General features: G+C 35.1%; 1 protein-coding gene across 1 annotated transcript; it reads right to left on the bottom strand.

Moving 5' to 3' along the window:
* Positions 1-1122: 1122 nt before the first annotated feature.
* Positions 1123-9651, bottom strand: LOC111061860. Its single transcript, XM_039444662.1, has 6 exons — positions 9428-9651; positions 7920-8066; positions 6573-6638; positions 1889-1958; positions 1496-1585; positions 1123-1254 (listed from the first exon to the last, which is right to left on the bottom strand). Exons 1-6 carry the CDS (start codon positions 9488-9490, stop codon positions 1169-1171), a joined length of 522 nt encoding a protein of 173 aa, XP_039300596.1. The 5' UTR covers positions 9491-9651; the 3' UTR covers positions 1123-1168.
* Between the last annotated feature and the right edge of the window lie 6461 nt (positions 9652-16112).

Below are 16112 nucleotides of genomic sequence, written 5' to 3'. Positions count from 1 at the left end.
AGAATAATAAAGGCCTAAATTATAAGATTTCAGATGAGTTCTTATAACTTGAAACTCCTTAAAAGAGTTCTTTAATTTATTTGAGCTGGTATATTAATTACTCAGATGTTATTAGGACTCAGTAGAGTCCCAACATACTCGACTGTAAAGAGAACATTGTATCTCTTTACAGTATAGTATGCTGTAATGAAAATCACATGTTTTCTTGTTCTGCAAACCGCTGTTTACCGGCTTGATTTAAAGCATGGAAAACAGCTGCAATTGAGTAAGTATGACAAAAAAGCTTTTTAGTGCTCCAGGTGGAAGTTTGTCACCTTCCACAAAATTCCTGATTCAGAATATTTGTAAACTAGGTTATTTTTATAGAATGCATGTAGTAGCTTCAGAACAAGCAGGTAATGTCTTCTATTTCTATTTTCCTTCTCCTTTAGATCTCAGTGTATTCTTCTCTAGACAAAAATAGTGTACGTTACTTGGACGTGAATGTCTCTTGCAGGGCTTGGATGAAATTCTAGTCTCGGCTAACGCCTCGACTAGAAACATCATTCTTGCCCTGCAAACTGGCCCTTCCCATCCATGTGACGTAAAATACTATTTATTAAATCATGTCACAGGTTTATGGTGAGCGTAATTACACTAGAACTCGGGAAACTAAAAGACCTAAACTACAATGTGTGAATCGATTTCTGGAATTCTCAAATCTACACAAACAGTTTTAAAGAAATCTTTACCTCATTTAATAGGCACCAAACTTTTTTCCAAATTCTGTACCATCAATTAAATTTGTCCCTGTCCTATAATAATAATAATATCAAGTGACCTGGCTGACTCAGGTCTGGTGTCAGAGTTTTCAGGTCACAACTGATCAATTTCAGGGCCTCTGACATTACCTAACGACTGATTTTTAGGCAGCTGGGACCGACGGCTTAACGTGTCCATCCTTGTCCTGAGCTCATAGAATGAAGTATTGCTTCTTATCACCATTTTTGGTCTTCTTAAATCTATAGAATATACAACATTACTATTCGAAGTTCAATTTCGCAAGTTCTTGAGCTTGAAGTTACATTTTCTTATATCATAGAGGAACAGACACAGGTGAATAGATGGATAAACAATAATCAATAGGTTTTATGAATATTTATTTTCTCAAATTACATTCAGAAATCTACTAATTATAGGGCATACCTATTCTTTGATTTGCTCTTGATAGTTGCCTACCATTATATTCAGGGTATAGTGACCTTCCATAAATTCCTAGAACAAAATATAGAACAACTTATAATGTGAATTAAGAAAGGCAAGGTGATACTAAGAAGAGAAAGGATAGACAAATACTAAGGTAGGATTCATTAGCAATTTTTACAAACAATCTTCACATTCATCAAATCAAGCAAGAAAAATATTTTTAATAACCTTCCTTATTTTAATGATCGTCGTCATATTCATGTAAATATTCCTCGATTCATCAAATCGTAAAATGTTTCAGTTAACTTACTGGAGTTTGGTGAGCTTCGGGCTTTGAATGCTGTGTTTCGGGCGTTGAATACTGAGCTTCGGCCGGCATAGTACGTCTGTTCTGGATGAACTGTGGATTGAATAATCACAAAATTAAATGAGAAACTTTATTTTTTCAACAATAATCATTTTTCTATTAAACATTAATTTTTCTCTCTTCGTTCTTACGTCGACTTCTGTTAGATGTTATTGTCATGATAAACAAAATCTTGTTGCTATTGTTATATTATGAATTTTATGGTAACGAATTTGTAAAAACAATACATTTATGAATTTTTGAATGAAAAATCAAATTTTGAAGAAGATTTTTCTGGAAGTTTTAATTGCTTGTATGAAGTGTGCAGTTGAATAATTGATTCTCTGCTTGACTTACCGAATTCATCGCAGACTATTTGATCGACATTTGGAAATCGTGCTCCAGACATAATTCTAGCGTGACACATCTGTTAAAAAAACATCAGAAATAATTATATTTATTATTATTAGCAAAATTTGGAATGATGAGTATTGAGAAGATAATTGTCTACTTCTATCATCGATTGAAATTCTTGTACGGTACTAAATTTGGAAATAGTATGGTAACCAACATCAGTGACGCCACGATTGATTGATTGATTAATAGATTTGCTTCTTTGATTAAAAACCCACTAGGAGAGTGAAGTTAGGGAGAAGAACATGGAATCATTGAGGGAGTAGTGTATCAGGAATGGATGATAATCGGGAGAAGGGAGAAGTGTGCTGTCGAATGGATTGATTTTTAAAGTTGTCAATATTGATACCATACAGCATATATGTTATAAATTTGCTGTGCACTATTTTATAATACATTACTTCCACAGGAAAAAATCGTTGGTATATAAACACCAATTTTAAAAATCTGGTGTGGCGCACTCACATAACTTTCCTTGCCGTTATGAAAATTTATCACCTGACGCTAGTGTTCCCGCGCATCTCAAGTCTACTATTCAAAGATATGAGACAGCTGGTGATATGACAATAACGATAGAGACACACGAGGTCTGCTATCTTTTTTTAGTGGATGATTTAATAGAACAAGCAGTTGCCAACAGTTTGCAATTTAATAATCACATTTTCTCGAATTTCAAGCTTATTTTCAATTTTAGGTGAAAATGTTACTGAACATCATTTGCAGAGATTTTCATGCTCAATCTTTTCCACTTGAAATTTTTTGTTTAAATTGTATATGAAGGCTGCTAATTGAGAATCTAAAATCAAACTTTGCATAGATGGGGCGGAGCTCCTGAAATTTTTACAGATATAGGACTTGTTGCAGTTGATAGATCTTATCAATGACTATTTCAGGTATGAATTTGATCAAAATCGTTGGAACCGTTTTTGAGAAAATCGCGAAAACCCCTGTTTTTGACAACATTTTCGCCGCCATCTTGGATTGCATTTGATCGAAATTGTTCGTGTCGGATCCTTATAGTGTAAGGACTATACGTTCCAAATTTCAAGTCATTCCGCTAACCAGGGGTGCCCAGCCCCCCAAGGCCAATGGCGCATGCCCCCCCCCCAATTCAAGTGTAATGCCCCCCCAATCCATGTGTAATGACCCCCCCCCCCAAAGTGCCCAACTCCCAACTCTTTAGTTTTTAACATTAGTCAGTGTATGACAATAAAATTCACATCTTAAGGTGCTTACAGATATACGCGCCGTGAACATGAGCAATTCACTTTTAATCAGCTGATGCCAAGATTTTTATATCTGTATTTTACAGTTTCTGTAAAATACAGATATAATCAGCTGATTGAAAGTGAATTGCTCATGTTCGCGGCGCGTATATCTGTACGCACCTCTACATTCTAATCTTCCAAAGGACATTATTTACCTTTTGAGGAATTCTTTCTGTTTTCATAATATTGTAAAAATATATACCTATTGTTTCTTATCCCTTTAAAATAGAAATAGAGTATATTTTTGATATTATTTTTGAGACTAGCAGTGCACCCGTTCTTGTTCGGGAGGACTAGAAAGAACTTCATTACATCAGGAAAAACTACATGACACATATTTTAATAGGATATTAGAAGATAAGTAAGGGAGGCTTTGCTTTTTAAATGTTTAGGTTACTTATAAGAAGTTGAATAATAATATCATTGATAATTCTTTATTGCAAAAGAATATTGCATAGCAATCTTGGTAAACATTCATACAAATTTGGAACGATTTTATTCATACAATATATAATGTCGGCAAGTTTAGGTATTCTAAATCCTATACTATTAAACGAGCAATTTCTGTTTAGATGTTTTGATGTTTAAATTTTTAGATGTTTACCGTATATGTTTGTATTTCACCGGATCTCGAAAACGGCTCTAACGATTCACACGAAATTCAGAACATAGTAGGTTTATAATATGAAAATTCGATTACACCAGGTCTCATCCCTGGTGGAACTCGCTGAAGGACATTAAAAGAATTTATTCAACCTTGGAAAAACAGCTGATAATTTCGGCGTCTGTTGATGATGGAAGTGAGTGAGCGAGTGCATGTGTGTGGGACTGAGACAAAATTATGACTCAGCTGTTGAACTTTTGTACATAATTCAATCAGGTACTTAGTGACAGTTGTACAAAAGCCGTTAAATTTTAATCCTGATTAAATCCAGTAGAACCAATCAGATAAGCTATCTTTTTGAGATGGTCTTCTGTGATTTGGTTCACGTGACATGAATCAGGATTAAAATTTAACATGCTTTTGAGAGAAAAATTTTTGCATTCCTCTGCGAATAAATCTCAATCCACTGTGATTAGATAAAACCTTTCTGTATGAACTATGAATATTTATTATAATTTCTTCTTTCGTAATAATTTTTATATGCTTTTGTAGGTACTCTAGAGCGGAGCTCGGTGCCCCGATATTTATCATGAATTGGAATAGGTTGTCACTGATGTTGTGTTGTTGGTAGTATTTACTTTTTAACATTACAGGAGTAAATAACACAAGTCGAACAAAATGTATCTTCAAATGGTTTGGTTTTTGGAATAAAGATATCATCTGAACAAGTACATTTTGTAAATTCTATCTATTAATACCAAATATCGGGGCACCGAGCTTTGCTCGTTATTTATTCATTGATAAACAGATTTATTTTATTGATAATCATTTCTTTAAAATGATTGGGGAAGTACTAACAGGCACAGCCCAAAACTGTTACTTACCCGAATTTTGATTTATTCACTACGAAAAATATATTTCGTCTGTGATTTATTCACAGACGAAATCATCATCTGTTTTTCCAAGGATGAATTATCCTTTTCATGTCCTTTATGGAGTTTTCTCAGGGATGAGACCTAGTGCAATCGAATTTTGATATCATAAACCTACTATATTCCGAATTTCGTGAAAATCGTTAGAGCCGTTTCCGAGATCCGTTGAACATAAATAACCAGATAGCCAGATAACCAGATATAGAAATAGAAAAATATAAACAGATGTACATAAATTGCTCGCTATTATAATAGGATAACAACTTATAGTCCAGTCAAATGGTCGTTTTTCAGGAAACAGCCCCGAAATAATTTTTTTCGATGGTCCTATATATATTTTGGGGCGCTGAATTCTAATCTGAAATTTGCTGACACACCAGAAGGCGACTTCACCCCAAAATTTTGGATTTTTTTAAGTTTTCCATTTAATCTCTATATAATATTAAAGATAATAAATTTCCAATGAATTGAGTGGTCGCGCAGGACTACTTTTTTATATCTGAAGTGTTCCACAAGATACGCAACTTTGAATGTGCGAGAAATTTGTGATATTTTCCCCATTCTCACAGTCTGGCATATGCAACGTTGCGTATCTTGTGGAACACTTCAGATGCAAAATCCAAAAAGTGGTCGAGGTTGTGATGAATTTTCTCCTCTTTTCACTCCCATGAAATATACTTCTGTTTTCAATACCGTTCAAAAGTTACAGCCAATTGAATGATGATCTTTATTTTCTCATTTTTCTTGCGATTTTACTGTTATTAAAGAGTCTCTAAAATGAGTACAATGCATGATAGAAGCTTGCGATTGGTCTTAAATGAGAGAAAATTTCATGCTCTATAAGCTGAGTTGCCCTAAATTGATCTTGCATTACTGTTTTTATCGAAAAACTGGCGAGACTGTGAAAATGAGAAAAATATCGCATATTTCTTGCAACAGCAAGGAAACTCAAACACAGGACTATTAAAAATTAAAATTAAGCAAAGGAAATCAGAATAATAGTGGATGATGAAGTTATAATTTATTTTTGTCAAAGATTTACCTTCAAACTCATAGGCTTAAAATTACTAAAATTCCTGCATAAAAAATATTATCAATTGTGCTTATGCTTTATATTGAGTTACACTTAGCAAAATATAACATTGTAAAGGTGGGAAAAATTAACTACATTAGGATATCTCTATTTAATACCTTGATTTTTTAATCATAATTCAAAATGTTGACATAAAATATACAAAAAATCATGCCCCCCAAAAATGTTGATGGCGCAAATTGCGCCATGCCCCCCCCCCTTGTGGGCACCCCTGCCGCTAACTGGGAGATGAGATATCGTGTACACAGACGCACATACACTCATACACACACACACACACACACACACACACACACACAACACACACACACACACACACATACACATATATATATATACAGACCAAAAACCACTATTTTGGACTCAGGGGACCTTGAAACGTATAGAAATTTAGAAATTGGGGTACCTTAATTTTTTTCGGAAAGCAATACTTTCCTTACCTATGGTAATAGGGCAAGGAAAGTAAAAAATGTTATTATTGATGTATTGTGATTAACTTATTTCTCCTTCTTCCTCTAACATCCACGGTTGAGGCATGTCCTGCCTGTTTAGGTACTTAAGATAGACCTAAAGATCACACCTGAGAGTCTAAAGACACCCAAAGAGCATACCTAAAGATCCTTGAAATTGGAAAACTATTACAAATATATATTCAAAAAAACAATATAAATATAATATTCAACGGAAAATATTATAATAATTGAAAACTTTCATTAGAAATATACTGTACCTCCACTTTTGGACCTCCAGAGATGTTGAAATAGTAGATCTTGAAAACTTTTCCATAAGATCTATTCTGTGAACAGAGAATTCATGTACTGAAATATCATTTTCAACAAACCAGAAGGTGATTTACCGGCTACGGATGCTGAGTGATGAAGGTTCACAGCCTCCACCTGCCTGGTCCTGGGTTCAAATCTGATCTGAGGCATTGCTTTTCATCTTAATTCATTATATTACTTATTTTATTACTCACGCATAAGGAAAAGCTAATGTGGGCATTTTCAGCGAATAGAAAATTAAATGTGCAAGTTATAGGACTTTGTATTATTTGCTTTACCTTTCTTGAATCTAGTGTAAGCCAAATTCCTTGTAGTATATACAATTTTCCTTCCATTCATTTTGGTTGTGGAGTATATACCGGTAGTGTAAGAGTAGACTGGGTGTGATTCTTTGTAACTCTATGCAATAATAGGATCCTAGATAACTGTATTAATCCAGTATCTATAACTGTCATTCATTGCGAAATTAATGAATTTTCATAAAATCATACAATTAAATTAAGGAGCGCACTCAGCTCCTGATATAATAAGCAATATCTTCAACCTATCAATCATATTTCATGAAAAATGGCTCTACCATATTATAGATTAACTAGTACCTGTAACAATATATAAATGAAACTGCGAAGTGAATGGAATTGGAAAAAATGTATCGGAAGAATCGCTTCTCTTGGTTCGGAAACCACCTGATACTGTCCACTCACTACTGTAGTTTAACTACCATCCTACCCACACACAAACAAGCCAGAGTTTACGTGGGTATAAACCACAAAAAAACTGCCCCCCAAAGCAGGCCTCTAGATAGCTCTGCGCGACAACGTACGTAACTATAAAATAATGATTAGAAACTAGAATTGAAACTAGAAATAAAACTAATAATAATTAATAATTGAAACTGAATTAGAAACTAGAATCGAAATTTTCTAACTCATGATAAATTAGTTATTTGATAGTTAGTATAGTTGTTACACACACATCAATTTTTCGACGTCCAATTTTTTTTGCTGCCTGTATGAATTCTACCAGATTGAACTGAACTTGGCAAAAACATAATCATGTGTTCAAATACATTAATGTGTATTAATAGGAGAATATTAATGTGTGTAACTAGACTTAGGAATACCTATTATTATTAAATTATTAAATAAGATAGCGCTCTCAGCTCCTGATATAAGCTATACCTATCATTCGTATTTCTTGAAAAATGACTCTACCATATTATAGATTAACTAGTGCCTGTAACAATATATAAATGAAACTGCGAAGTTTTATTCTTCGAATCCAAATTTTCTTACCGGTGTTGTTTGTACGCGATAGGGTAGGGTCACGCACTCAACGCCATAGTACTCAATCAACTCTATTATAGGTCCAAGGACTTCCCTTGTGAACAGAGGAACATCAACAAGTTGTATACCATCGTCATTAACATAGTTGACACTGTTCTAAAACAGAAATTCAATAAACAAAACTTATTTTCGATCAAAGTATGTTAGTAAGAAGGTTTTCAACGATGCAATGTCAAACTCCAGGATTTGATACATCACTTTAATATTGATAAAAATAATGAGAAATAATTATATCCTTGATCATCTGCCAGAAATGCTTACATACTTCTATGAAGATGGCGGAATATTGCAGATAAATGTTACATACAGAGGTGATGTGGAGTTTCATCACTGTTATAATATTTGTGGGGCTACACATAAAAAGAGGTGAAAATTTGCACTACACGATTTTATTTGTTGAATTATAAAATGGCAGAATGGTGAAAAACAGGTTTTCAAATAGGAAAAAATTAAAATTGCTAGGAATATGGGTGAAATAGAACTATTATTTTGTGAAAAATATTAATATTTTTCTCAATTGTTGTTTCTTGTTGTTGTTAAGAAGAATATGAATTGATTTATTTGATGTGTGAGCAAAATCATTTATAATATTTGTATTTGTTTTAAGAATTTTACTATAAATTAACAATCTACAGTGAGTAATAATGATTGCTCCCATTTTCTCTGTTTAATTCATATTAAACTTGATTGTATCAAGTAATAGAACCTGTTGAAAATTTGGGTTTCTTATTCTTCCCTCACTAAAAACATTTGTATGGATTATTTTTGTTTGCTGATTCTTTGTAAAGTTGGCAATAACTAAATTTATTCATTTCAACCATAGAAGATTATTAGTTGAAGCACTTTGTGAGCAGTTATTGTTCACATTAATGTTATATTATATTATTTATTTATTTATTTATTTATTAGAACAGTCACAAACACGATATTTGGAAAGAGAAACAGGCAATTGCCCAAAACTTCTTCAATTCCTTGATTTTGGCACATAAATAGTCCAAAGTGAGGTTAAGTTTAAAATTTCTGTTTTCACCAAAGATTAACACTCAGAGAATACGTATTCGAGATATGACTGATGAATTTTGAATTTTGAAGGGTTGATAAGAGCCGGAAATAACACTAAACAATCCGAAATTATATATTATTACTTACAATCTATTATTAAATTTTAGATGGATTATTGTTGTATTTGTCAAGCTAGACTCTATTTGGTTTCTGTATATGTATTTATGAGTGTGAATAAATTTGAAATTTGAGATGTAGTTCGATCTAGAAATCATGTTTCGGAGGATTCATGTTTTCAAATGGAATTCAAAATTAAATATTTGCTAATAAATTCAAAATGATTCTAGTTTTGAAATCTAATGCGTTTCCATTTGTCCATGGAGTTTTTGCCGGAGTTTGAAATATCAATGGTTTATGTCAAATCATAAAATAGATATTTGCAATTTTCAGCTTACCTCTCCCTGAACTTGCAAAATACTTGCAACAGCCACAATGAAGAAACTGAATAGGAGCTCCATACTGAAATTTTGAAGATGTGCCCCTCATAAGTAACTATGAAACTTGGGTAGAATGAGTGAGTTGCTATTATACTATTTATACTGCCATTCCATAATCCAATTAAACGCCAACTAATATTGGATATAAAAAAATATCAAATGAAACAATAACTTCTTTGTTTTTAAAAAGAAATGACGGTATTAAATCTAATATTAATGAAAGGAGCATACAGGCAGCGTCAGAAGAAACAATTATCAGAAGAAATTGAGCATGGCCAATAAACTTAAAACGAAGAAATCAAAGTATTTCTCATTATTTGATTATAGATTAAAATAGTTTTTATTGTTAACGATGTTAGAATACCGTACTACAAAGAGATAATACAAAACTGTAATCCATTTCACCACAAATTATTGCAATAACTATTTTCGTGGTGATTAGATTCTAAAATTATTTGATGTAATATAATTCCAATTTATATGCCTTTTATTGTGAGAAAAAAGTGGAAGAATTGTTTCAGAAATACTTGAAACGTGGATATCCAGTTGAAAAGTGGGGAATAAGTGAGATGATGCAGCAATGCACCTTTGTCTTTTCACATTTTTGTATCTTTTAGAACTCATGGTTCGGAACCTACCTAAAACTGTAGTCCATTCATCTGTCATTATCATCCGCCTCATTATCCACGCACAAGCCTAGAGCTCATGTAGGCATCACCTTCACAAGAGAATGTTTTCTGAGCTCATTGTTCAGAACCCACCTAAAACTGTAGTCCATTTATCTGTCATTATCATCCGCCTCATTATCCACGCACAAGCCTAGAGCTCATGTGGGCATCACCCTCACAAGAAAATGTTTTCTGAGCTCATTGTTCGGAACCCACCTAAAACTGTAGTCCATTCATCTGTCATTATCATCCACCTCATTATCCACGCACAAGCCTAGAGCTCATGTGAGCATCACCCTCACAAAAAATGTTTTCTGAGCTCATTGTTAGGAACCCACCTAAAACTGTAGTTCATTCATCTCTCATTATCATCCGCCTCATTACCCACGCACAAGCCTAGAGCTCATGTGGGCATCACCCTCACAAAAAATGTTTTTCCGCCACATTGCACAGAAAGCAGCTGTTTTCCAGTCGCTACATAGATCTGAAAGACATTGTTTGCAGACGACTCTCGTCTGACGTCAGAACAGGTTTCTTTCCGCCCTTTCCAGCCGCTAACATGGAACTAAGAAAGGTGATAAAAAAAAACTGATCAATAATTAAAACATTTATAATAATATCATCTTATTGTCATTTGAAAGAATAAGAAAGTATAAACTCAACCACCCACATAATTGAACATCATCTTTTAGGTTATTTAGACAAATCAGAATAAAAAATAAAAATACTTGGACAATTTCCTGATATTCAGATTACCTCAGATTTGCCAGAACTATCACCTTCCACTTCTGCTTTCGGAGGTGCTTAAAGTGCTTAGTAAACAACTATTCTCAGCATATCTATCTATATATATATTGTTTATTTTTGTGTGTGGCGAAAAATAGCATTCGCACCACGGGCAAAAATGTTTTTCCGGCTCTCATTCTTTTTAGTCCGAGGCCGTAGGCCGAGGTGCGAAATATACTATTTTCTAATCAGGGATAAATTTAATAATCAACAAAATAATAATCTCATATTGAATATATTGGATATTGAATTTGCTACTAGATTACAAAATAGGTAGAAACAAAATTCATAACAAGAGTTTGAAGGGAAATAGAGAAATCATATGTAAGTGAATGAGTGAAATGACGGAAGAGGAAAATAGCTGGTAGGTTAGGAATTTCTCTGGAAGAGAAGAGAGAGAAGAGAAACATGCAGCACTATTTGGGTGACGGTGCTATCAGAGTATGAGAGTCACGTAGCAACCTTCAACCAAAGTTAAATGAGCTCACTTGTATCTGTCTCATTCCTTCTTCTTTCCCCCACCTCCTTCCCTCTTCATCAACGAATTTTCATCAGTTCTCTGCTCATTCGGCGCAACTTTATCCTCCGGATCAGCTAGTGACCCACGTGACCAAGATCCCCGAAAGAAAATCACAGATTCCATCTCCTCCTCCTTTTCCTTCTCGTATTTATCTCCTCTTTTTTCGCTCAACCTGTTTATTCTTCTTTTCCTTCATTGACTTTCTATTCATTTTTATCACTTCACACTTCCTTCCTATTTTCGTCTCTATAGTTCCTATTGCTCTTCATGTTGTTGATGTTGTTATACACTTCCCTCTTCTTGGTCTTCTTCTTCTTCTTGTTGTTCTTGTTGTTGTTCTTCTTCTTATTTTTCTTGTTGTTGTTGTTCTTCTTCTTTTTCTTGTTCTTCTTCTTGTTCTTCTTCATGTTCTTCTTCTTGTTCTTCTTTTTCTTGTTGTTGTTCTTCTTCTTCTTCTTCTTGCTCTTCTTCTTGTTCTTCTTCATGTTCTTCTTCTTGTTCTTCTTTTTCTTGTTGTTGTTCTTCTTCTTCTTGTTGTTCTTGTTGTTGTTCTTCTTCTTGTTCTTCTTCTTCTTCTTCTTCTTCTTCTTCTTCTTCTTCTTCTTCTTCTTCTTCTTCTTCTTCTTCTTCTTCTCTTCTTCTTCTTCTTCTTTTTCTTGTTGTTGTTGTTGTTGTTCTTCTTCTTTTTCTTGTTCTTCTTCATGCTCTTCTTCTTTTTCTTCTTGTTCTTGTTCTTGTTGTTGTTGTTGTTCTTCTTCTTCTTCATTCTTCTGCTTCTCCTCCTCCTCCTCCTCCTCCTCCTTCTCACCGACCTCCTCATCATCATCCTCGTCCTTCTCCTCACCTGTTCTCTTATTCTTCGGTTCTACTGTTCCTTTCTGATCTCCTTAATTATTCTTCTTTATCACTTCCTGCTCTTCACTACTCCCTGCTACTTCTTCTTTTTCTTCAGATGTTGGTGAAATACCTGGCGGCACATGAAACTGACAAATCTCATCACATTCCTAACAGGAAGCTTGTCTTGCAACGGTAGAATACAATACGGTGTTCGGTGCTGAGTGTTGTTTGGTTTGTTTGTTACCTCATTTGGGTTCAGATTTAGCAGCAACAGAATGTTAACACAACATTCCGTTGGCAAACCTCGACAAGAAGATCTGATTCACTGCTGAGATGACTGAACGTGCCCTTGCGTGTTGTCCCAGGCAGTGGATGACGAAAAGGGAGGCAAGGAGAAAAAAGAATTTGGCTGAGAAAGAGGAGAATAAAAATTCAAAGAATACAAGGTATAGGTGATTACGAAGATTCGAACGAATGAAATGCTAAAAAATCTGGTGTGGGGCACTCACACAACTTTCCTTGCCGTTATGAAAATGTATCACCTGACGCTAGTGTACACGCGCATCTCAAGTCTACTATTCAAAGATCCAAGCCAGCTGGTGACAGGACAATAACGCTGGAGACACACGAGGTCTGCTATCTCTTCCTAGTGAATGATTTAATAGAACCAACAGTTGCCAACAGTTTGCAATTTAATAATCACATTTTCTCGGATTTCAAGCTTATTTTCAATTTTAGGTGGAAATGTTACTGGACATTAATTGCAGAGATTTCCATGCTGAATCTTTTCCACTTGAAATTTTCTGTTTAAATTGTATATGAAGGCTGATAATTGAGAATCGAAAATCAAACTTTGCATAGATGGGACAAAGCTCCTGAAATTTTTACAGATATAGAACTTATTGCAGTTGATAGAGCTTATCAATGACTATTCCAGGTATGAATTTGATCAAAATCGTTGGAGCCGTTTTCGAGAAAATCACGAAAAACCCTGTTTTTGAAAAAATTTCGCCATTTTAGCCGCCATCTTGGATTGCATTTTATCGAAATTGTTCGTATCGGATCCTTATAGTGTAAGGACCTTAAGTTCCAAATTTCAAGTTATTCCGTTAACTGGGAGATGAAATATCGTGTACACAGACGCACATACACTCATACACACACACACACACAACACACACACACACACACACACACACACACACACACACACACACACACCACACACAACACACACACACACACCACACACAACACACACACACAACACACACACACACACACACACACACACACACACACACACACACACACACACCACACACACACACACACACACCACACACACACACACACACACACACACACACACACACACAACACACACCACACACCACACACACACACACACACACACACCACACACACACACACACACACACATACAAACCAATACCCAAAAACCACTTTTTCGGACTCAGGGGACCTTGAAACGTATAGAAATTTAGAAGAAGAACAACAACAACAAACAACAACGACAACACAACAAGAACAAGAACAAGAAGAAAAAGACGAAGAAGGAGAAAGAACTTGAACGGAGACGCAAAGATAGATAAATAATTGCCTCATTCACACTAATATTACACTTTACTTTTGTAAGTTTTATAGAGGCGAAGTTGGGGCAATAAGAGCCTCTACTTCCACTTTATTAAAAGGAGTGAAGATGGAAGTGAAAACTGGAAGATTATAATCGAAAGTTAAATGTGGGGTGTGAAAGTATAGTCATAGAGAAACAATAGCATAAGTAGATATCCCATGGTATAGGGCGTTTATGTCGCAACTTTTACTATTATCTCAAGCCGAATACTGTCGATTATTGTCGTTTTTTACTGTTTTGACCAGGTAAGAGTGTATGGACGGCACAATATGCGAGACTACCAGCGTTATAAAGCTTCACAGGAAAGAACTACGTGGACTATCAGCTTGAGATAACAGTAAAAGTTGCGACATAAACGCCCTATACCATGGGATATCTACTTATAGATGAAATTGAATAGAGAATGCATTTATTCAAATGCTAATTAATATACGTGGTAGGTCCAGAAAGTAAGTTCCGCCTGGTAATAAAATTAAATTGTGTACAGATACAGAAAAGTTATTCATTGCACAAAATTCAACAATTCTTAAACTACTTTTCCACAAAACTACCGAAATTTTGCAGACATTTGTCATAGCATGGCACAAGTTTTTGTATCCCTTCTTCATGGAAATTTGCCGCCTGTGTCTTCAACCAGTTGGGAACAGTTTCTTCCAGCTTGTCGAAATTTCAGTTTTCCGGTAACAATTTCATGCATTTGTGATCGTGAAATTTGGGGAAATTCCATAGCGAGAGCACTAATTGTAAACCTTCGGTTTTCATGGATCTTGTCATCAATCGCGTGAACCAGTTCTTCTGTAACCAAAGATGGACGCCCACTTCGTTCTTCAACAAGCACATCACTACGTCCGTCATTGAACTGACGGACCCATCTTCTCATCATTGAATCACTCATCCCACTTTGTCCATAAACATCGCAAATTTGCCGATAAATTTCACTTGGGTTCACTTTCCTTGCATTCAGAAAACGAATCACAGACTTGATTTCACAAGCGGCGGGATTTTCAATCAACACTAACATTGTCAACAAGCACAACTAAACGTACGTGGCTGACAGCGATCTCCAAATGGCGCACGTTTCTTCTCCTTGATACAGAGCGTCTACCGCACATGTGCGGAACTGCAATCGCAGCGCTGTAGCGAATATAAATTGAAACGGAACTTACTTTCTGGACGTGCTATCGTATAATTATTATTATTTAACGAAAATCCCAAATAAATGCTGCAAATCACCCCGAAGACTTCTGCTACTGCAGACATTGACAACAGAGGTACCGGGTTCGATTCCGGGCTGGTAACTGATTTTTGGATAGTAGTTCTCATCGAATTTACATCTAGCTGTTAACCCGTTGTCAATGTCTGCAGTAGCAGAGGTCTTCGGGGTGATTTGCAGCATTTATTTGGGATTTTCGTTAAATAATAATAATTATATATCTACTTATGCTATCGTTTCTCTATGGTATAACATTTCATTTTCGACACTTAATTATTACAAGTTGAGGTGAAGTTAAGGCAATAAGAGCCTCTACTTCCACTTTATTGAAAGGAGAGAAGGTGGAAGTGAAAACTGGAAGATTATAATCGAAAGTTAAATGTTAGGTGTGAATGTATAATTCTCCATCTTTGACATTTCTTCGATTCGAAACTTAGATTTTCCTGATTCTGGTTTCTCTTTCGAGGAAATTTCTTCACTTCTCCTTTCCGTTTCTTTCAAATGTATTCGGCTGATGGCGGCTGAAATCACAACATCAGAGTATTTCAAGCATCAGGAAGGTTCAGGAGTTAGTCTCAGTGGATGCGGTAGGTTTTTTCAAAGTCTCTTCTACTCGAGGAAAATCTCAAGAAAAAGAGAGGAAGAAGAAGCCACCAAGACGAGTGGATGAGAATGGAAATAGTGGCTGATTGTGATAGTGGAGTGAGCGAGCAGAACAGTGAGGATACAGAGAAGGAAGAAAGAGAAGACAAAAGGGCAGTGGTGATAGAAAGGAAGTTGGAGACAAAACCAAATATTTATTCAAATTCAGCGACCTGTGAGCTGCTTGCTTGACTAGGAACGGTTTTCTCAAGGATCGACTCTCCAAATAAAGAGGAAACTGGAGATCAGGAGGAAGAAGAAAAGAAGGGAAGAAAAGATGGAGATTGAAAAGAGTGACGATATTCAGAAGAAAGAAACTA

The sequence above is a fragment of the Nilaparvata lugens genome, chromosome 1, assembly GCF_014356525.2.
Source record: "Nilaparvata lugens isolate BPH chromosome 1, ASM1435652v1, whole genome shotgun sequence".
In the NCBI taxonomy this organism is placed as follows: domain Eukaryota; kingdom Metazoa; phylum Arthropoda; class Insecta; order Hemiptera; family Delphacidae; genus Nilaparvata; species Nilaparvata lugens.
This window is presented reverse-complemented; position numbering and strand designations above follow the sequence as displayed.